General features: G+C 50.0%; 1 protein-coding gene across 3 annotated transcripts; it reads right to left on the bottom strand.

The window, feature by feature from the left end:
- Window positions 1–7,211: 7,211 nt before the first annotated feature.
- DET1 (DET1 partner of COP1 E3 ubiquitin ligase) lies at window positions 7,212–20,727 on the bottom strand. Of its 3 annotated transcripts, none has more exons than XM_053987999.1 (5): window positions 20,583–20,727; window positions 18,832–19,940; window positions 15,626–15,816; window positions 13,793–13,984; window positions 7,212–10,062 (listed from the first exon to the last, which is right to left on the bottom strand). In XM_053987999.1, the coding sequence occupies exons 2-5, from the start codon at window positions 19,912–19,914 to the stop codon at window positions 9,873–9,875; spliced, it is 1,656 nt and encodes a 551-aa protein (XP_053843974.1). In that variant the 5' UTR covers window positions 19,915–19,940; window positions 20,583–20,727; the 3' UTR covers window positions 7,212–9,872. The 3 variants fall into 3 exon arrangements, with proteins under 3 accessions (XP_053843974.1, XP_053843976.1, XP_053843975.1); XM_053988001.1 differs by lacking the exon at window positions 20,583–20,727 and adding an exon at window positions 20,385–20,401; XM_053988000.1 differs by lacking the exon at window positions 20,583–20,727 and having other exon boundaries at window positions 18,832–20,195.
- Window positions 20,728–23,414: the final 2,687 nt, after the last annotated feature.

Raw genomic sequence — 23,414 nt, 5'->3', positions numbered from 1 at the left:
ATGGTGTATTTTAGAGAAACCAGCAGTTCTATTGCAAATGCAGAATCTTCCTTTCTATTATTTCTCATTCTGTCATTCCTCTGTGTTTTCTTAAATTGCATAGTTAACTATTTTCTTCCTTTTTAGAGAAAGGGTACCATAGCAACAAGGCAGTGAACCTCCTTCATGGGGCTGAATGGCATACAACAGGTTTTGAAAGGAATCGCTGTGCTTCGAAAAGCCTGTTGAGTTGCATTTGACAGGAGAAAACAAGATTCAGACAAATCTACTTTAGTCCAACTCTCTGAATTTGAAGGGAGGGTGGGTGATCTTAAAGAGAAGTTCCTTGAGCTGTTACAGATTTGACAGTGAGTAAGAGAAGCTCTTCCATAGATGTTTGCCACACTAGAAGAGTTTTTCCCTCACTCCAGAAATACGGCTGCACTAGGGACTTAATAGTCTGCTTTTTAAGAAGAAGATAGCAGGTCAGCCATAAACTGCCAAGATGAGCTCTCTTGAGTATGCAGTCAGCTGGCTGGGAAAGGGGTGTGTGATGTGCTTAGAGCAAGGCTGGGCTCGTGTCTGTGCCCAGCACAGCAACCAACCTGACAAAGGAGGGGCACCAGGCTGTGCTGGCAGGTTTGTCTAACACACAGAAAACCAAACACTGCTGTTCCCTACTAGAGCCTGTTCATTGCAGCAATGCAGAGGTCACATGAAGATGGTAGAACAAATCGCAAAGCAAAATTGTGAAGAGACCTGTGGTCCTCCTGGAATTCAGGAAAGAGTATGTGTGTGAATCAAGAGTCAGAAAACAAGAAGAATAAATCTTCATCTTACCCGCACTTAAAATCAAGGCTGTGTCCTCTATAAAGGCCAGTCCTTAACGCTCTTTGTTTCTGGGTGTTTGTGAGGGTTTTAGGAGGTCTGCCAGTGCATCACCACTGCTTATACAAGTGGGAAGCTTTATGTCCCTTCCTGCCCTGCCTATTTCTGGTAGCTACCCCCACTTCTTGCTTTGAGAGTCCTGTAACACCCTCTGTGCTGGACAGAAGAGGCTGAGGCTGTTCTCCATGGCTCAGTGGCTGGGATCCGTACAGTATGAGGCAAATCTTCCAGACCCCCAGCTCCCTGTACTCTGAACTCCCCAGCACAATACTTCAGTTGTACAGCTTTTTACTGAAATCAGATTTTCCATCCACATTCTCTCTTGCCCTGATGGAGCACTCCCAAAACCATGTTCTACTTAGTGCACAGTCAGAGCTGTTTATCCTGCAACACATTCCAGGGCTCTGGGGCAGTCAATGAGGTGAGGGAGCACAGCTGTGCAAAGCAAGGGCTGGGGTGCTCCTTCTTGCACACACTGTACAGTGGAAGAAGGCTTAAAACTCTATTGTGGTTTGTGCTGCAGGGAATTAATAGACACCAATAGTGCTTAACGATTTCCTTACCCTTCAAATGAAACTATTAATTAAGAGCCTGGTTTTAGTCAGCCACTGGTGTTTACGAGTTCTAATTGCTTTTCTTGGCATCTGGGTAGAAAGCTGTTTTCTACTGGCTCACATTCCTCCTGAGCAGCAATTACTTTATTTGTCAGTAGCATGGCCACAGCATTAGCACTCTCATTAGGGTCATATCCTCTCCCTCTGGGCTTCCCTGTTGCTTTTGGACATTTTGCTCTCCATTCCCTCCTAACTTTTGATTCCCTACGCTCAAAGATTACTTTTTCTGAGAAACAATCTCAGAAATTGCTGCTGGCTGCAAAGCTTCATCCTGGTTCCATTGTAAATCCCTGTGTAAAACAGAACAGTCTCCTGACTTACAGATAAAATGCTGCCTCAGGTCTGTTTACCCCTTACTGAGTGCCACACTACCTTGGGGAGTTAGTCTAACTCAGTTACCCTTCCTTTGGACCTGGGATGGCACCTGGTGGCCTGGAAAAATAGCCCTCAGCCATCTCCCTAATTGTGTATTATTCTGCAAAGAGGAATTTCTTCCTTATCCCCAGCAACAAGGCCCTTCTGCCCAGAGCTGCAGCTTTATCTGCTGAATTGGTGATTTATGATGTCTTCCATGAGCATCTCAGTGACAAGAGTCAGGCAGCCAATTTGGATCCCTTTGTGAGATCCAATTAAACCATAAAGTGATGTCAGTGTCCTTTAACAGCTGACTGTACACAAGCAGGCAAGGAGAAGGGGGAGAAGGGGACAGACCCTGCAGTGCTAATAAACTGTAGCAGCAGGGGTGGCTTACGGCAGCCGGCTGCAGCTGCTAAAGACATCTGTGCAGGTTTTGCTGGCTTTCCCTCTGGTGTGGGAATACCTGGCTCGAGATGTGCACAAAGAAGGTCACTGAGTAGGTGTTTATAACCCTAAAGCACCCCCAGGAGTTTTGAAGAAGTAACAGTTCAAATCAGGTTATGTTTTTGCACTCAGACTTCGGCAGATAATCACAGTGCTGCTTTCATGCCTAGCATCCACACCTGGCCCCTCTTCCCCTCCAACCTCAGCCCATGACCTCTCAAACCAAAAAGAGATAAAGGGCCCTCAGATTGGTTTTCTGCTTTCCCAATGTTCTCCTCTCCCTGAAGAGGCATTAATGGGTACTCGATGGCAGTAGGAACTGCTCAGAGGTTTTACTAATGAACAGCCTAAGAGCATCCAAGTCCCCACACTGATGGTGAGGCAGGGCTGCAGGGTCCTCTTGGGGAGATGTAGAGGGGAGCCAAGCCTCGATGTTATTTTTTTTTTTTTTGAAACCACTCACACCTCCTCTGCTGAGTTCTCCAAGCTTCCCCTGCAGTAGTGCCACTTGGCAGAGTCCTCTAATTTCTCCAGAGTCCATAACCCTCCTCCTATGCCCACATCTACTGATTCAGACAGTGGAGGCTGTGCACCTGGACCAAACATCTCAGTAGCTCTGGAGCCCTAACAGCCATTGCTTGGGAAAGCTGCTTCCAGCAGCAAACTCACCACTTGCTTTTCTAAAAAAAAAGTAAGCAGAAGGGAGAAAGGACTGGGCACAAGGGGCTCCTCTGCACAGCAGCAGGCCAGGTTCCCACCCACACAGAGCTCCAGGTAGCAAATAAAACTTGGGGCCCCAGGCAGGAGAATGACATATTTCACCCACCAGTCTTCCATCCTCTGCCCCTTCTGCAAGTCCCAAGGTGAGGTGAAATAGGACTCATCTCTTCATGCACCAGCCTGCAGACACAGACCTTGCTCTTCTAATTGCCAGCCAGGCTCTCACACGGCCCCTTGGCAAGATCTGGGTGCTGCCTTTCATTTTGCTCCTGCCAAATCCACAGAAAGAGCACTTTCCTGACCTGCCAGGGTCAAACTGACCAAGAAATGCAAATTACTGTAGACTGGCCAGCCCTGTGGACTTCTTAGTAAGGCCGATGGATGGAAAGCAGCTTTCTCCTGCACTGGGAGATGCCCTGGGACAATCTGTCCCTGGACATGGTTGTAAAACCAGCCCTGTTTACCAAAATCTGTGCAAAGAAGTGATGCTGGCTGGGGAGATCCCCTTCCAAGTGATCCTGCAGCCAAGAGACACAGTCACCAAAGGGCCAGCGTAAAACTGGAACAAGCCCTGCTTGGCCACAAGCAGATGCACAGCAGAGCTGCTCTCCCCAGCCCTTATCAGAGCCAGTGGATCAGCACCAACATCACCTTCAAACCTGAGCCCTCTCTGGGGAAGCAGCCGATGGGGGATTTAAGGGGTAGGAGGCAGGATGAGGAGAGATTAACTCAGACTTTGCTGCCCAAAGCCAGACAGGCTGCACTGCACAATCACGCTGTTGAGATGACATTTGTCTGTCCTATGTTATAGGAGACCCTGTTTAGCTGCCAGTTGCTCCTTTTTCCTTAGAAAGAGGGATTTTACAAGCATTAAGTACTAACCAGTCAGGGGTGAACCAGTGACCTACCTACACTGCTGCAGGTATCAGCACAGACAATCTGACTTACCCTGACTTCAGGACCAGCCCCAAAAAAATAGGGCAGCAGCAATGAAAATTATCCATCACAGTCAGAGACAGCGGAACACGTGCTGGCTCTGCACTGGGGGCAGTGCCAGTGTTTTGGATGGAGTCCCCCACACAGGGACAGAGCCAGCACTGCAGTAACCCACAGGATGTGTGTTCAGCCCCGCAGCTCGGGCCACAGAGGTGCTGGTGCCCCTCACCTTTCCGAGCTCGCCATTTGAACCGCTGTCCCCAGGCGGCTGGCGGGCACAGCAAGGCCGTTTCCATGCGGATGGGCTGCTTCTCCCCGTTGCTGTGGCGACGGCACTGGGCGCCAGCAGGTCGGAGGCGGGAGGGCGAGGATCGTATCTCCGCGGAGCTCACCAAGGGCACTGGGTACATCTAATCCGGCACTGCTCCATTTTAGGCCTCCGAGGAGCACCGAGGAGCTATCAAATGACCGGCTCAGCGGCAGCGAGCAGGCACTCACAGGGATGCAGCGCTGCCCACCGCTCTTAACAACACCCTAAAATCACATTCAACAGCAGCCAGATGACCCTGGCAGGGCTTCCCTGCCACCTGCCTGGTTCTCACCTCTCCAAGCCCCTTAAGCAACTGGTCCCACACATCCCAGCTCCAGCAGCCCCAGGGCTCCAGCCTAGGGCTGATGTCAGCACTGCCAGTGCACCCTCACCTGCCCCATCCAAGGTGACCAGAAGCTGCTGCCCAGTCAGGCACTGGGACAGTGACAGTGTGCTCAGCCACCCAACTCTCCCTCATACCCTTCTGCCTCCACACCTGATGCTGTTACAACACACCTGGATAGAGGAAGGACACTGGCAGAGGGAAGGATGAACTTGTGCAAGAGTAGCTTTCAGAGGGAACAATTCACTGCCAAAACCAGGGGCTGGAGCCTTCTGGGCAAAGCCAGGGCTGTTCTGGACTGCGTTTGGCATTTTGCAAAGCTGCTGGGTAGAAGAGAAGACAGCCATGGAAAGTAGAAATAACATGTTGCTAGCTTTAAAAAGACTGAACTCAAACTAGTTTTGTCATCCACAGAAAATAAACTCATCCAAAGGCTCCAGTTCGTCCCTGGACAAAGCAGAATGCAGCAAATGCTGGGGACTTGGTAGTGTTATCCAAGGGCCCTGGGCATCCATGAGCCATCCCATCACATTCCTCTATAACTGTCCTCAACTCATTAATCAAGTGAGGGCCCACATGGTACCCAGATGCTGCAGCACAGCCCAGAGGAGCCAGAACCAAGAGCAATGTCTTTCTTTCCAGTTCTCCTCACATGCAAGATCACAGCAGTTGGCCATGAATTTCCACAGTTGGCCAGTTTCCACATTGCCAGGTTAAAACTATAGTATTTTTATGTCAAATCATCATTAAAAAAAAAAAAAAAAAAAGGTGCCATTCAGTGTTTTTCCCACATCAGTATTTTTCTGAGAATTTATTTCCTTACAGAGTAAGTACAGCTCTTCCCCAAGAGAAACAAAGTCAAATCAGATCATGGTCAGCAAACAGCTCTAGCAGGGGCTGGGGCTGCCTGAGCCAGCACCAGGCTGGAACAGCACTGCACAGCTCAGCCCACAGCCCCCACAGCCCTGGAGCAAGGAAAACAACAAAAAATAAAAGGCCATTTCACCATTCCCTCCTCCTCAGGAGTATTTGACCAGAAAAGCTTTTACTACCATGAAACAAGACAAGGAAGCTCAAGATTCAGGCACACCAAAGACACAGACTCCAGAACTTGCATAGCAAGGATGAAGTAAACCCACAAAATCCTGTCCCATTGTCCACAGGACATCCATTTGCTCTGCAGTATGCACCTATCTGATAAAGGCTCCCAGAAGGACAACAGCTGTGAGAGGACCATATCTCTCATTGATATCCCTTTACCATCTCTCTGCCCACAGCCCTGAGAGATCCTTGCAGGAAAAGCTGGCAGAAAAGCAGCTAGACAGATCCTAAAGAAGAAAAACAAAGAGATTTCTTAAAGCATCAGAAATCTGATTCTTCTACCTGGGTCAAAATGACCAAGGAAGAGCTTAACAGATGCAGCACCTGTGCAAAAGGAAGGTCCTGTCAGTACACACAGGCAGCTAAATCAGGGCCAGCCATGAGCACTGGAAGGTTAATTGATAGGAGTCTTTAGTAGGGACACATCCTAAACGTATCCATATGTTTGACTCTAATGGGATTTCTGTGCCTTGCTGTCTAATGCCTTTTATATAAGAAATAATGCAGCTGTCCTGCTTTCACTACTTTTATTTTCTTAAAGCAAAGGCAGCACAAGAAGTAACAAAAGATGGGATTTTGCTGCCAAACATGGTTTCCAGCTCAAGCATGTCCTCCTCACTTAGTGCCTATCTGAAAAGCCACGGGCTCAAGAGCTTTCTGGTGTGCTCAAGGTCTGCACAGGAAAGCATCTGAGAAATGGAGGAAAGGTTCAAAGGAAAATCACTTTCATGCTCAAGATGCAGATGGTTAGAGGAATTAACACAAACAGGAATGCTGCAAAGTTCTCAGCCAAACTGTTCTGCAAGAGGCAGGGAGCAGCACATGGAAAACCTGAGTGCCTCAGCCCAATCTAAAAGCAGTGGACAGGCTGCTCTGCCAAGCAAGGTGTGTTCAGCTTTGTGCTGGCTTTGGCTGGGGCAAAAGGGGATGGAGCCCTGCTTTCCTGGAGATGGCTAAACACCTGCCAGACCATGTGAAGTGGGAAATAATTACTTGGTTTGCTTTGCTTGCATGTGGCTTTTGCTTTACCCGTTAATCAGTGTTTATCTGAACCCACAAGTCTTCTCACTTTTACTCTCCCAATTCCCTCCCAGTCCCACTGTCAAGGGACTGAGCAAGTGGCTCTCTGGGGCTCAGCTGCCAGCTGGGGTTAAACCACAACAAGCTTTCATCCCTTGATCATGCAGAAAGTGACTAAAACGTTAGATATATGCTGTAAATTGAATAAAGGAAGAGTCCCTGAGTGCAAGCTGGGCTAGTAATAATATACAAAGGGAAAAATGTAACCAAGAAATCCTCTCCCAGCATTAGTTCATGTAGACAAGAATTTGAGAAATCTGCAGGAACTACAGAAATGCCTCAGGTGGGAACATTCTTAAGGACACTTGTACTCCAAATGCCAGGAAGAGGCAGCAAGCTCCCATGGGATATGCCTGCACAGCCCTGCCATCTCTTCTTAGCAAAGGAATTCCCATCTATACCATTCAGATTTTTGGAAGACAAAGACAATAAATCAGACTTTTAAAGCAAATTCTGTTTATTCTGTTTTTGTCTTGTGTTGCTAACAAATCTTTACCCTAACCTAGGAAAATATCAGGTAGAAAATATCTCCCCTTTTCTTCTACCCTCCCCACCGCACACACTTTTTGTTTCTTAAATAAAAGCATCAAAATTTCAAGCATGAGAGACTTTTCTTTCCATACATTTCTGTAACAAAATTAACTCTGTTGTTGATATAAAATGCAGCAGCCAAGACCAGAGGATCTGCTATGCTACTCCAAGGCAATTAGTACCCAGTATGATCAATTTGTCTGCAAACATAATAAGAAAATACTTAGCACTTATCCAGCACTTTTTATCCATGAATCTCAAAGTGTTTTACAAAAGCTGAAAATATGTTTTTGGCCTCATTTACGGAGAAGAAAACACCAGCTGGAGTAGGAAGAGATTTGCCCCCAGCCTCAGAATTTAATAGCAGAGCTAAGAACAGATCTCTCTCAGCCCCAAGTCCAACAATCCATGCCACACACTCTGCTTCACACAGGGAAGCCTGAATTTGGCAAAAGCCCCTATTACAGAAATGCTGAAGTTTATATTTTTGCCACTGAAAAAAAGAGTCTCAATGGAGATCTGACAGCTAATTTAGTAAGCACTGACTTCCTGAGGCTGTGACACCAAGGAGTAAACAAAGTCTCAGATGGAGCAGCTGGAAGCTTGGAGAGAAAAAAAAGTCTCATACTGAAGTGCGAACAGCTGTGAGAGTGGTGCAGAGGGAGGTAAATCCATGATCTACAGTGTGCAAACGATTCTCCACTTGGAGCTTTAATTGAATGTTTGAGGAACAGATCACAGGATAAAACCCTAAAACCTTGACAAATAGTGTTATTAGATGAGAGGAACCTGCAGCTAAAGCACTGACACCTCCTCTGTTAGCAGTCTCCTGACCCGCCGGCACTCCTGACAGATCTGAGACACCAACAGTGCAAACACCAGGAAAAGAGCAGTGAAATGCAATGTCTTCCCTAGAAATAATGTTTAGCAAGGCCAGGAGAGAAGTACAGTGAGGCAGAGAGCGAAGGCTGATTCAAGGACCCCAGGACACCCTTAATTCTGAGGTCCACCACTCATACCATGAGCAGGCACGCCCACCCACTCAGCTCTTCTCCAGTGCATCACCAGCAAAATAAATGCATGACTCCAACACTCCTCTTCACAGGCATGTGGCCACAACACATCATCCACAGCTCATTTTGGTCCAATTAAGACACCCACAGGGTCCTTTAACGGAGAGGGTCTCCTGTTTATTAGCACCAATTTTCTATTGCCCCCACTGCACCTCCTAAAGGAATGGGACAAGAACAGGCTCCAGCTTCTGAAGGAGCACATCGTGATGCTGGGATGGTTGTGCTGCCTGGCAGCAGTCATAAACCAGCCCTCATGTAAAAACCCCCAAATGCTGGCCCACAACCAAAAACTCCATTTTTAAGCAAGAAGTGCAGGCCAGCATCCTCACCAGCCCACAGTGGCAGGAAATTACACCCAGGAGCTTTATTTATCAGCAGCACAAACACTGCCATGGTCCAGCCAACACTGCCACACTGGCCAGCTGTGCTCTGAAGCCTGGAAACAGCATCTGGGTTCTCACAGAGAACAGTGTATCAAACAGACAGAGGTAAGCAACCTAAGTCAACAAGTTCATCTCCAGAGTGCCCACCCACAGCAGTGAACATGAATTCAGGTCTCCACCCTTCTTCCTGGTCATCCTACTCATTTTCTGTGCTGGTACTCTGACACACAGGAGGGTGCCAGCAGCTGGGTCTCTCTCTTCTCAGCAGCAGAACCTGCAGATGGCTGTGAGGATTAACCCCCATGCTGCAGAAGAGTCCTTCTGAAGTGACCAAGGAGCTGCTGTTGCTCCTCACACCCTTCCCGAACACCCATCTTCCTCCTGCACCTACCTCCTTGTGCGTTACAGACACAACCAGCTGCCCTGGCCTGCTGGTGTAACACCACCTCTCACTTAGGAGCTTTTACTAAGGCACATAGATTAAATGACTTGCATAAGAGTCAGGAACACACCTCATGTCTCTCAACTGTAGTGATTTCTCACACCTTTCTTTTCCTGACCTCTTGCATATTAAAATGACATGAGGAGATTGTGTGGATGAGAGCAGGATCTCATTTCCCTAGCAATTCTGAAGATACAAACAGGGTTAGCTGTATCCAAGCCCTCCCCATGGCTCCCCCATCCCCTCCCTCTGTGACAGGTCATTTGTCCAACACGGTAGGAGAGCACCAGTGCAGAAGGGAGTGCTTCACAAGTGTGATGCAAAGCTCCATCTCTGCCATCCTAAGACCCACAGTAGGACAGAAAACAGCCATGCCTCTGGGAAACCAGGAAAGGAACCCCAGCTACGTTTTGTTCATCAACAGGAGCAGGGAAGGACAGCAGGGGGATCTCCACAGTACAAACAGTGTCAGAAGAAGCATCCACCCCATAACTGGGGTGGATCAGCTTTCCACAGCTGAGGCTGAGGGCCCTGCAAGATGCCACTGGTAGGAGCTCCCAGGTGAGGCTTCTTTCTACGAGCGATGTTTGGTTTCCCAGAAGCTGTGAGTGTCTGGCTTTGGTGCACCTGTGGCAGAGGCCCAGAGGCAAGGAGAGCAGCCCCGAGCCCCTCTAGGTGCAGCTGTGCCTCATGTGGAAGTTCACCACGTACTCGGCGTTGGTGCGCTGCACCGAGATGGCGAAGGGCTCGAAGGGGTGGAAGGTGAAGGCCACCAGGCGCCGCACTGTGTGATTGATGGGGCGCCCCAGGAGGCCCGCCTGGATCTCAAACTTCAGCAGGCCAGAATCACGAGCGTAAAATCTGAAAGGAAAAGAGAGTCAATTATGGCTGTTCCCGACTATTGACTTTGCCAGCTGGGCTCTTCACACACAGAGACAAGTGCCTTGTTTAAGCTCTGGTGCTCCCTGAGGAGCAGAAGGTGCTTAGCTGGGTGTCTGGCTCTTGGCTTCGCAGGAAAGTCCCTCTCAGGGCAGTTGTTTTCCACTGTCTAAAACCACATCACTTTTATTTTATTATTGGCAATGAGAGAACTCTGTCTGTCATTTTGATGGACAAAGCTGACTTCACAAGAGGGAGTCAGTTTGGTTCACACCCCACCTGTGCTGGCTCTCCGTCCTCTCTTAATGCAAGCTGCTCCCCTTGATCCCTAAGGCAGATAAACTGTACAGAACTGAGCTCCCTTCCTTTAGCAATGGCCTTCACTGAGAGTGTCAGGCCACCCTTTTCTCCTCATGGTACTGCCAGGGAAGGCTTTACACTCCTGTCCTTGTGCCTGCTACCTCCCCGTTCAGTCAAGGAAGTCAATCCAATCCTGCTCAAGGGTGCCATGTTGTAGTGTACAGCTCAAGTAAGGCTTTGCAATTCCTTTTAGATTGCCACCAATAAAGCATTAATGAGATAGGCTGTGCAGGAGGTACCTGACAAATTGGATTCAATAACCACAGCAAGGACAAAGGTCAAGGAAAACCTTATGACCTTCTGCTGTCACCCACACACCTGCCTGTGGGTCAAGCTCATATGCATCAGGTGAGCTCTGGAACACAGCTCCAGCACAGAGGGAACACTTTCAGGGGGATGAGACAGGTGAGTCCAGGGAAGCTCTTTGCTTCCCGAACCTCCCCTGCACACTCTGTGTAACTGACATAAGCCCAGGTAACCACTGTCCTCTGCTGCTGTCAGACACAGGACTCTCTGTGAGGATCCCACCCTCCCCAAGACTTTGGAGAAGGCTTCTGGGATGTAGTGGTGGAGGTTTCTGGATGTGATACCTTCACCAAGTAGCTGGGCTCTAACTCAAGTCCTCCCCCTGAAGCTGTCTCTGTTTGTTAGACCATTTTCATTAGACCTCTTCCAACTTCAGGCACAGAATTGCCATTATGCCTCCCAGCTGTTTTCTTTTCCACCAACACTTAGTGCATGCGGGTATTTTGCATTTTCCTCTGATTTTAACTCCAAGAATGCTTTTAATGTCGGAGCACATCTCCCCCCCGCCAGCAATACGATGCACTCAGCTCTCAGCCTGGGAGAACGGATGATGACAGATACCAGCGATGCTGTTTCAGGAGCAGACATACTCCACATTTTAACAACACAGCCTATTGAGAACCTCATGTTCTTCCTGGAGGGCCACTCTCCTCTCCCTTCCTCTGAATCAAAGCGCCAGCCAGCCCTGCCTGAAAATTGCACACAAGAACCCAGCAAGAGAGTCACAATCTTGGTATTTGGCTTTTCAAAAAGCCCTTTCCCTCCTACACAAGGCTGGGTATGCAGAGGGTCATTCTTTAAATAAAGCACAGTCCCCCATCTGTTCTGCTCTCCCCCAATTCACAACAATTTACTACTCAAGATGAAGCTCCCTATAATCTTAAAGATGTGCTCAGTTTGGTATTTTTAAATGTATTTTTAAAAGTGCTCTGCAATCAGAGGCCATTTCCATGGGCTCTCATTCTGAGGATAAATTAGGCACTGCAATATAAAATTGTATGTCAACAGAAACAGCAAGACCAGCCTTTTCAAACTGTAGGAAAATGGAAGATTTATCTGCAGACCAATTCTTTGGTTAAATGGCTCCTTATTAGCCATCTAGATGGATTTTAGAGACCCCCTGCTATAGGTAGAGCTGTGTTAGAGCCTCTTCCCTCAAGTGCCATCATTTCACCCATTGAATATCTCTTCAAGTCTCCTGAAAAGAGACTGGAAGGCGGTGGTGATGGGGAACCTAAAGTCCTTCCCATCTGACAGCAAACACCACCGGTCTCTTAAGTAGGCAGAATTGAACCTTCGGGGATGCAGAAAAGCCCTAAGGGTTAAAAGAACACAGTGCACAGAAATATTGAATTGATGTGGAAAAGGTCTGGAAGCCTTCCTAGCTCTCACATCATGCCAGGAAACTGCACACAGATTATAACAACCTTAGCTACTGAAGGGTTTTCCATTCCAGACAATTACAGGACTTACATTACAAATCCTGTGGTCCCTCATTTCCAAGCCCTCTAACCTCAACAGGCAGCTGGCATTATTTTATTAATCCCTTTGTTTTGCATGTGAGAACCACAGCAGCACTATTTCAGCTACTGAATGGTTAAGGTTAGCGCCTCATCTTCTGCTTACTTTCCAAAAACCAGAAGCCCCACTGCTCCTAAGCTCTATTCAAGTCCTAATTGACTCTGCACAGCTTTGAGCTTTAAAAGCTCTGGCTCTGAAACGCTGGTTTGCTCAGGGGAGGGAGGGAAGGTGGCACTTGGCTTTGTTTACTACAAAGACTCCACCACAGCACATGACTGCGGTTCTGCTGCCTTTTGTCCGCGGGAGCCGGGCGCAGGTTGGCGCTGGCAGACAACTGCCACCCTGCAAGTTTTCCCAACGTCAAGCATGACAAGGGGGAAAAGGGCAGGCTTTCTTTGCAGATAACATGGAAGCTGGAGATCAAACCAAATCATACAGGCAGAAGAATCAATTAAATATACATAATTTGGGAATTGAGAGCACAGGAATAATCAGAAGTTCCCCGCCACCTGAGTCAGAGCCAGGGGAGATATGAAACCACTTTTTGAAAATGCATTGATGAAAATAAAGTTGGGAAGCGGTCCAGAATGATCTCCCTAGGCTGCCTGAGCCCCCAACATGTGTGCGGTCACTAAACAAAGCACTTAGGCACGGAAGGCTCTCTTTGTTTTCGGAGCATAGGTTTGCTTCTGCAGTACTTGGAGCAGAAAGACTATTCTGCCTTGATAACTCAGGCCCTTTGAGCCTGTCAAGCTGGAGATGTTGGATTTTTAACCACTACCTCTTGCAGCCATGGCTGCAGCCAACAAAAAGGAATAAACAGTCCTGATGTTTCTTTAAGAAGCATTGCAAACCTCCTTATTCTCAAGCTCAGACTTACTCCCTCTGCCAGCATTGGAGGCTCAGACAGAAGAGGCACAGAATGGCCCTGACACTTGGCTAAAATTCCTACTACAGAGAGAAATTTCCTACAGATGACAGAGAGAAGGGAGTATGACAAGGAGTACAGCTCCCAGGGTGAAAACAGTAAACAAGGGAAGTCTGAAAACAGCTCAATCAATACCACAAGCTTTCTGAGTAACACCTAGCCCAGATACTATTTTATTCACAGGACAAACCAGACAATCCTTGCCAACTAAACCCACATGCTCAGAGAGGATCCTTCCAGCACAGGAAAGCAGACATCAGAGCTGTATCACGCTGCAACCCAAACACAACGGCAGCACTGCAAGAAGAGGAGGAGGAACAAGACCATTCATATGGAAAAGGCTGAGACTTCACCACCCAAACCTTCCCCAGAGCAGAGCAGCTCAGCGAGGAAACATGAAGAGCCCTCCCACACATCCATATCACTGTAAAGGAGAGAGGCCAAGTTTTGTGGGACTGCTGAAATAAATCCCCTGGTGAAAGTATTTCCTAAGAGAAAGGCTTCCCTCTACTCCCTGTTCTGCACACTTGATGCCACATGGCAGAGGTGATTTGCAGTGACTCCTTGCACTCTCTCCTCACATACAGCTCCCCATACCTTATGGGGTGATCACCACAGGTCTTGGGCCGCTCCATCACTGACACCCACTTGTCATCGTAGCTGAAAAGGGACAGGTCGAGGTAGGGGCTGCCGCTGTAGGACTGGGCACTGATGGGGAGCTGCCCCAGCAGCCGCCGCACGGCCTCCGTGTGCCCTCCGTACTTGGCGTTCACAATCGTGTCTTTGAACCTGCAGCAAACCAAGAGACACCTTTTGTTCACAAAGGCCACAGGTGAACAGCACATCTTAAACAAGCTAAGCAGGAAAACTGACAGGGAAAGAAAACAGCTGCAGTGTAAGAACTAAACCAGCTCATTTCCAAAGATGTATCACAATGATTCAAACATCAACAAGTTCTGCTAACCTTTTCATCCTCCCTTATCATTACTCTCTCACTCAGAATGTCCAGAGTGACAGAAGGAGAAGAATGTCCCTACCCAGAACATCTGGACCCAGCTGCTCTGCAGTACAGGAAATGAACAGGATCAGAAACAGGGAGAGATGGATTAGCAGCTTATCAGTCAATCCAAGTTTTACCACAAAGCCAGGAAACAGCATGAGCAAAAGCCAGGGGGCTTTCACAGTAACAGTTGAGCCCTTAACGTTGACTTGACAATCCTCCTCTCTCCACCCATTGTTTTAAATGCATAAAGGGAGAAACCTTAGATGAAGAAGAACCTTGATGAGAAGCATAAAGCTCTCCAGAAACTACAGTGAGCTGAAAGTTCTTCCTGGTGGAGAGATAAACACAGACTGGATTTCTCTTTCCAAATAACATTTGAAACTTTACATATGCAAGACTGACTGACTGTGCAAGAACAGTCAGATCAGCTGCAGGGACAATAAGGAGGGTAAACACTCAGCCAGAAGCCAGCTCACTGTGGACTATGACTTTGCTGTGAAAGTTACAACATTCCTGTTACAGGCCCTTGTAGCAAGGGGAGGAAAAGACTCTCCTTTCTACTTTAACAAAAGGCAGAAGTTGTTCTTCATGAGTCTTCAGCGAGTTCTCTCATTCTCTCTCCCATTAAGCATTATGGATTTCCTGACAGGTTGCTCTAGAAAGTTACAGACATAGTCAATTTCGTCAGACTTATGTGACATCAGCTTAAAGTCAACAGAAGCTTGATGCCCATAAGTGGATGGCAAGTACTTCGGATGATGAGAAACAAGTCACTGAAAGAACAAAACATCCTGAGTCACAACAAAATTTTCCTAGAGAAATAACACTCTCTGTCTCATTAAAACCACATCTGACTGTTAAAGCATATTCTAGAAACCCAGGTTATTTTGGTATTTTGTTCAGCTTTCACAACAGATCTAAGCAGATGAGTTTCCCTTCTCCTAGTACAGTGATGAGAACCACGAGCTGGTGACTGATGTTGAGGAAATGCTACAGAGCACAATTTGGTACACATTAAATTCAGAGAATGTCACTTGGCAAAATACACTCAACTGGATCATGCCAGCATCTTGACAAATGTTATCTTCAGGGACCAAAGTTACTGGGCAGTAATACTTTAATAACCTCCAAAAGCGTTACTGCTCAAGGAGAGGCAGAAACATCTCTCCCTCAAAATTCCTTTCCTTTCTTCTAAGCAGCAGTTTGCAACTGCTTTGTTCCTTTCCTCTAACAAGGTAAATGCTGCAGAATATAAAATCAGATGCATCAGGCTGCAAGATGAACCATGTATAGTCCTGACCCTTGCACCACCTGGCAAAGGGGACCAAAGGAACTGGTTTTCTCAGGGCTGGTATTTGATACTGGCCTTCAGCAGACGGGGGTGAGCGTGTGTCTATACGGAATAAAGCATGCTCCGAATGGCTCACCGGCGCTGGATCTGCCTCGCAAAGTTGTTGCTGGAAGCTGAGCAGGGGAACTGGACAGCCTCACTGTGCAGGGTGGCATTCCTGAAGAGGTCACAGAAGTTCTCAAACAGCTCCAGCAGCTCATCAGATGTGTTCTCAAACACGGCAATGACCTCCGTGGTCACCATGTTGTACACAACAAAGAACGAGGGCTGGGGAGAGAGGCAGAGGTTACCCAGGAGAGCACAGGTAGGGAAGCTGTCCCTTCCTTCTCCTCACATCACACCACAGACCCTATCTAAATTTCTCCACAGCACAAGAGAATCCTACATCCTCACAATAATCCACTCTCCTATGGGAATGCCTCAACACATACCCAATTATCCACCTCTCAGCTGTGATTATTTAAGAAAACTTAATGGCCTTCCAATTTTTCAACTTGAACTAGATGCAACCGTACTATTTTCTCTTCTTCTCTGTCCTCCGCTTACACAAGTGCCAAATTTAATTTTCATTCCTGCTGAAAAAATTACTTCAGATCCAATGCTAGCTGACCTTAAATTATTTTTACCTTTGCATAGATATATTATTTTCTTCCCCTTCTTAATATCTGCATCACACAGAGATGAGCCTTTTTAATGTACTGTGCACTACATCACTCCAGGTACCCTGCCAACACAGAAATGAAAATCTGAAAGACATTAATGACACCTTAATGCTGACATTCTTGTGCAAAATGGCCCTTGTACCATGCTGTGGACTGGCAATGGCAATGAATCCTGGCACGAATGAGCAAGAAATTGGGAAAAAAGGTGACATTGCGTCAGCACAGCTAAATCAAAGGGAGATGACATTCCCATTCCATTGGGAAAGGGCATATTTAATTCTCGGTCATTAAAAGTAGCTTCCATTAGAGACAGGAGTGCTGGCACACCAAAGTAAGAACCTGTCCCCACTTCAAAGGGAACTAATTCCTGTGACATCTGATTAAATCTTCTGTCAATAGAGGCAATTCCTAAATGCTTCACCTCCTGCTCCCAAACAATGCTCAGGGATGATGGCAGGCACTCTGCCCACCCCACCCACCTGCAAATATCACAAGGTTTGTTTGTTTTACAGCCCCAAAATAAACTATAATAATACAATCCAGCCCCTACATGTCCAGACGAAACACACAAGATGAGATTACTCACTAGACTACTGCCTGAGGAAAGGGAAGCCCTTCTGAAATAAAGGGTGGGAGCAGAGAAAAAATAAGAGAAGACAGCAGAAGGAAAAACTATTTAAATCACTGAAGACTAAAGGAAGTATCCTCCAACTCTAAATAAAAAAAATTCCTTTGCCAGGTTAACACAGAGACACATCTACAAGATGTCCCTGAGCAGGGAAACCCTCACTGCTTTTGCAGCACCTGTAACACCACCAAAACATCATCAGAGCATGGGAGGCAGCAGCTGAGTGCCACAAAAATCACACAGCAATGCTGTCAAGCCTATCAACACAAGCCTACAACAGCAACAACCCCCCAAGCTACCTATGCAGAGCACCCTCTTAAAAATCTCAAAGGATACAGCGGAGATCCAGACAAAAACCACACAACTCACAACCATGAACAGCAACTCCTCAACCTTCTTGGCAGAGAAGCCAGAGGGGAGAAAGGAGCCTGAAATTGGATGAAACCTCATGTTCCTTGTCTGACAGACTGAAGAAAAATGGGAGCTGTACTTATTTTGTGAGCCAAGTTTTATTCAGGAAGCCTAACACACCTACCTTCAGACAGGTCTGTAGAGACTGCTCCACATCTGGAATTATCTCCTGGAAGAACTGAGAAATGAGACACTCTTTCCCCAGCACGAAACCCAGTGCCTGAGGCACACTGCAAACAAACCACAAACTGCATCTTAAAGTAACCCTGGGGTGAAAAGAGTCGAGAGCTCCCTGCAGCAAAGCAGGCACTAAACCCTACTAACCACAGCAGAGTGCAGAGCTGAGCCAGCCACAAACATTTACATCAGGGCCAGGAGCTCACTCCAGACACCAGCAACGAGCAGAACCCTGCAGGCCAATCCACAGAGCCTTCACATTTCTGAGAGAGACATTCAGCTTTACACCAATGGGAAAAATGGATTAGATAAAGCCTTACCTATTTCTTCCCAAAGCAACTCCCCCAAACAAACACCACAGAAGAGGAAAATAAAACAAACCAGAGTCATCTCCCAGGAAGAGCTGGACAAAGGCAACACTCTAAGAGCTACTGTTTATTTCTTCTAGGACCTAAGTCCTGGCACAGATGTGGGGAAGAGAAGTGCATGAGAGAAAACAAACCTCTGGGGAACAATCCTACATGGTACATTGGATATTTTATTAAAAACTCTTGCTAAATACTTTCAACAGAATAAAACCAAGCTGACTAAAGGAATAAAAATTAACTAAAAAAATCTCTTCATTTCACAGGGCTCAAAACGTGACCAACCACTCTAAAAGCAGTAAAAAGAGATGATCAACATGCAGGGTTGTGAAACATCTGGAGGGACCCAGCACTGACTGAGCTACATTTGCTCTAATTCCACTTCTTTAGTACTAAATTGAAAAGAGAAGCAATTGGCCCATTAGCCCGATCTAAAAGCTGCTACTCCAATTTGGAGAGATCATAAATACTACCTCTTACTGAAGCTTGAAAGACTAAGTACGTAGGCAGAACAGAAGTGGTAATTGTACCAGGGAAAATGAAGACTATTATATTTGAAAAACATGCTTGAAGATACATGAGGAAAGGGAGAGACTACCTCTACAATTTAAATGGACTATATAAAATATCAGCTAAAATTAAACTCAGTTGGGGATTTGGGGAGGGAAAGAGGATAGAACAGCATCTGTGAGCATGGGGAACAATCCTTGGAGAAAGGGACTTGCTAACAATCAGATCTTGCTCATTTTGCAGGTAAGAAGGAAGAAAGAAATGAAATTAAGAAAAAAGATACAGAAGTTATTTAATATCAGAGGCATCAAAAAAGACTCAGGTACTAGGGATCCTAAATAGCCTTTACAGGCTCATTAAGGAACACTTCACAGCATTGTAATGCTTGAGCACTTGTCCCAAAGCAATGAGCAGCCTGAAGAGGGAGGCAGTATCTGAGCCGCCTGGTCTAGCAGACCCTTAGCAGGACAGTTGGAATGAGATGATGTTCAAGGCCCCTTCCAACCCAAACCATTCTGTGATTCTGTACCTGGGAAGGATCTGTCACCCGCAGCGTGACCACGTCCTCACTTGTGTATTTGATAAACAGATGGTTCTCATCCAAGAGCTGCATCTTCCACATGCGGAGCTGCCTCAGCTGGTCAAAGTACTGGAAGAACCTTCTTTTTGCTATAGCACTTCCGTCCTGCTCGGCCCTTCTCCACAGGTACACCAGCAGCCTGTGCTTCAGGGAGTTGATGAAGGGCTCTTTGTAAGGGTTGGCCATTCCCGTCTGCGTGTCCCGCTGCACCTCGGGGTACACGGCAGACAGGGTCAGGAGATCGTCCTCGTAGCAGAAGCGGCCGATGGTCCTCACGTCGATGAACGTCCCCTCGGGCGTCACCTGAAAGACGTGAATGGTCTGCTGCTGCACAGAGAGGATGGCCAGGATGTTCTTGTACAGGTACAGCCCCTGGTTGTGCGACAGGATGACTTTGTCACACTTGAAGGTGCGCGTGTCGCACAGCCGGCCCGTGTGCAGGTCTATGATGTGCAGGGAGTAGTCCTCCAGCGGGGAGCGGGGGTTGGGGGTCACGGACTCGCTGTTGCGGTACACCTCGAAGAAGGGCGGGTGCGGCTCCTCGGGCAGGTAGGCGGCCGAGCCCACGATCACGTAGCGGCAGTCGTCCGTGAACAGGCTGCACTCGCGGTTCAGGTGCTCCCCGTTGGAGGCCACGTTGGTGATGTGCAGCAGCACGAAGAAGCGCTCGAAGAGCCGGCCCCGGATGTTGACAGACCTCTGGTCGTTGCCGTTGGCCAGGATCTCCCCCTCGTAGCCCTGCAGGAGGTCCTCGGCCGCCTGGCAGCCCTGGTACTCGTAGATCTCCAGCGAGGTCTGGTCGGAGGAGAAGGCGATGAAGTAGCGGCCGTCGGGGGAGAACTTGCGCAGGAAGCAGGGCGGCTTCTCCACGTTGACCACGGTGAAGTTGGGGAAGACGTTCTGGTGGAAGACGCGGACCTGGTGCCAGTGGGTGCCGGCCTTGCCCGAGCTGATCCGGCGGCGCTCCAGGCGGTGGATGACGTTCTGGTTCTGGATGCGCCGGGGCCTGATCGTGGGGGCCTCATGGTCCATGGTCAGAGCTCTACTTCATCTTCATCCTGCGGGGACAGCACACATGCCCTGGCACCGGCGTGGAATCCAGGGCACAGGGAACTGCTGACGTGGACCAGAGCACCCGAGGGATTTGGCTAAAAGGTACAGAGGGAGAGGGGGAATAACACGGGAGGACACGGGGAGCAGGGGGAGGGACTGGGAGAAAGATCTCAGTGGGAGGCACCAGGAGAACAAGGGCAGTCCTGCCTGCTGAACAGAGAGACACAGCGGGGAACCGGGAGAGGAAGGAGGGAGCCAGGGAAGGGCGCAGGCACAGCTGGACACCAAGGGAGTAAAGGGAGCTCCCGTACACCGGGAAGGGAGCCCAGGAAGCCAGGAGTAAATGCACACATGACAAGCGGCAGGCACAGGGTACAGCTTGGAAAGAACGGAGGCAGCTGGGGGCAAGGGGGCACAGGAGGGATCACCCGCGGTGTGTTCAGGCCCACCTGCCGAAAGGGAAGCGAGGAGCTCCCGTCCCCCGGGATGAGGAAGGACTGAGCTCCAGGGAAGCCCGGGGGAAGCTGAGGACCCACCCGCCAAAGGTATTGGGGATCTCCCGCTGTCCCGAGGGATAAAGGGACACGGGGTACCGGGGTGTTCTCCGCGCCGGTTTAGGACCGGGGAGAGGTCGCGGCCGCGCTCACCGCTGGGGCCGCGCCGGGTCCCGTTCATGCCATGGCCGCCGCCATCTTTCCGCCACGGCACAGCGGCGGGAGGGCGTCACCGCACTTCCGCTTCCGGCCTCCGGACAAGCGAGATGCGGCCTGTCGGACCAGAGTGCCGAGAACGGCCTGGCGCGCCCCCTGGCGGCGGGGAGGACCCCTGCACCGGGCCCCCCGCGCCTATCCTGACCTCCAGAACCCACCCTGCAACACCCTGCAACACCCTGACCCCCTGCAACACCCTGACCCCCCGCACCCATCCTGAGCCCCCTGCACCCATCCTGAACCCCCTGCACCCCAAAACCCACCCTACAACACCCTGAACACACCCTGCACCCATCCTCATCCCCCTGCACCCCAGCACCCATCCTGCACCCCCCTGTACCCATCCTGAACCCCAGAACCCATCCTGCACCCCCTGCACCTCCAGCACTGCCTTCACCCATCCTGCACCCACCCTGCACCCTCTGCTGCCATCCTGGGCCCACCCTGGATCCATCCTGCACCCCTCCTCCACCCTGGCCATCCCATCCCATCTCTGCAAGCCCCATCCAACCATCCCCTACAGGAACCTTCACCCCCTCCATGCCCCTGAACGCCCCCTGAACCCCCCCACACCTGGGCATCCCAGGAAGGGTCTGGCACGGCCTCATCGCGCCCTGCACCCGCTGCACCCCGAGTCCCCGCACGGGGACCCCGCAGGGGACATCACACCTCCCTCCAGCATTTTGGGGTACACCCCAACACCGGCAGCGGAGGCTGGGGTCACCCCCGGGCAGCCCTTCAAGGGTTTGAAAGCCTTTTGCTCGCCTTGGCTCTCAGCAGCACGCCCTCGGCCCCGCGCATCAGCGCCCAGGGCAGCTCTGAGGGGCACTTCTGCTCCCGGGAGGGAAGCAGGAATGCTGGGGGCCCTTGGGATCCATTTGCCGCCTCTCACCGAGGCTGGGCCGGCGCACGGGCTCCCGGAGCCGCTCCATGGGCAGCAGGGTGCGGGGCCGGGCGCTCAAACTGGGGCGCCCGGCGGGTGTTCCCTCTGCTGTGGGGCGGCCGGGCCCACAGCCAGTGTCACCTGGGTGCAAGGGGGATGCTCTCGCTGCAGCAAAGCTCACACCGCTGAGTCCCCCTGTGTTTTATGGGATGCTGTGGGGTCTCGCCATCAGTGGGACAGGGTAGGACCCCACTGGCCCAGGGGATAAGACCCGAGTGGCCCCAGCTGCCTTCCTGCGGGGATGGGGGATGTCAGCCTGCCTGGCATCCCTGAGCAGCGGGCAAGGGATCCTGGGGGACCCTCGGGGTGACCCCACTGCCACCCCCGCTGCGTGCCCCGTTCCCATCTCGCAGCGGTTTGGTGCCCAGCAGCCTCATCCCGTCCCTGCCCGCTCTCCCCTGCCTGCCGGTGGCAGAGGGCGCGATGACAAGACTGAAACCAATGGCCCCGGCGTCCCTCTTTGTCTCTCTGCCTCCTGCCTAATTAATTGAGATCCACCTTAATAGGATCAAGCCAAATACCGGAGAACATCCAACCACACAGCAGCTGGCAGGAAAACAAGGCACAGGCACCACCGACAGGCAGCTCCTCAGCCCCTCGCCGGACAAAAGAGCCGCTAATGCAGCAGCAATTGGCACTCCCAGAGCTAAGAACTTCATCCCACAACCTGCTCACTGCTCACCCCTCCCCGCTGCTGGGGAGGGGTCGGAAGACCCTCACTGGGCCGGTTCCAGCCAGTGGCAGGGATGTGAATCTTGTGCAATAAATCTCAGTGCAGGCACCAGGCTGGGGACAAAGTTAGTCCTGGTTTATCTCGGCCTGGGGGTAGGCCGGAGATGTGGGGTCACAGTGCCAGACCCCCAGCCATGGGGTGGCTGAGGGCTCAGGACTCCTGGGACATTTCCCACCTCGCACAGCATTTTGTGCTGCCCCTTTGGGGTCCAGCGATGGGGGCCACACGGCTGTCCCCATCCTCACAGGTGGGGTGTCCCTCTGCATGTCCCCGGCCAGAGGAACGGGGCAAGCCCCAAGCCCAGAGCTCTGACACTGGGGCTGGTGTGGATGCTGCTGGGGCATTCAGGGTTACTGGCTACTCATGTTGCTGGGGGCTGGCCCAGGGGGCTGCAGGGCTCCTCCAGCCTTGCAGGGCCACTGTGGGTCCATAGCTTTGGATGTCACTGGGCTGCTTTTGGTGGAAGTCCCTTTAGCAGTGTGCCAAGGAAAGAGATGCTCCGTGCCTTTGTGGCATCACCAGCCCCACCAGCGCCCTGCCAGTGCCACATCCACCTCCAGCTGATTTCTCCAGAGCCAACAGATGGGTTAAATTTTTTTTAAAAAGAGAAAATAATATAATGCAGCTCATTCAGGCTGCTTTGGATGTTTTTTCCTGTTCCTGAAGCAAGGACCCTTCTGCTGTTGTTGCTTTGGCTGTTTATCAAGAGCTTTCCATCCTTGGATCCTGTGGCTGCTTTCCCAAGACTGGAAAGGGCGTGTGAGGAGAACAGCGCTGCGGAGGTCACAGGGGTGGGCTGCTGCCATCCTGGCTGCCCCCAGCCAGATACAACCCCCAGCATGAAATCCCTGTGGGAAAATTTGGACCATCTCCTCACAGGGATGCTTTGGAGGAAGAAAACCCTCCAGGTGCTGAGCCAACCCCCTCTCATGGCCACTGGGCTTGGTGGCTGCTGAATTCTTCATCGAGCTGAGGGCAGGGTAAAAGAAAATGACCCCTATTTTTTTTTCTTAATATTCAAAATAAGATGGTGAAGTTTGCACAGGATCCTGGTGTGGGGAAGGAATGCTGCAGCCCTGAGGTGCTCCCCAAA

Source organism: Vidua macroura, chromosome 12 (assembly GCF_024509145.1).
Source record: "Vidua macroura isolate BioBank_ID:100142 chromosome 12, ASM2450914v1, whole genome shotgun sequence".
Classification (NCBI taxonomy): Eukaryota; Metazoa; Chordata; class Aves; order Passeriformes; family Viduidae; genus Vidua; species Vidua macroura.
Note: the sequence above shows the minus strand (reverse complement) of the source record. Positions and strands in the feature narration are given on the sequence as shown.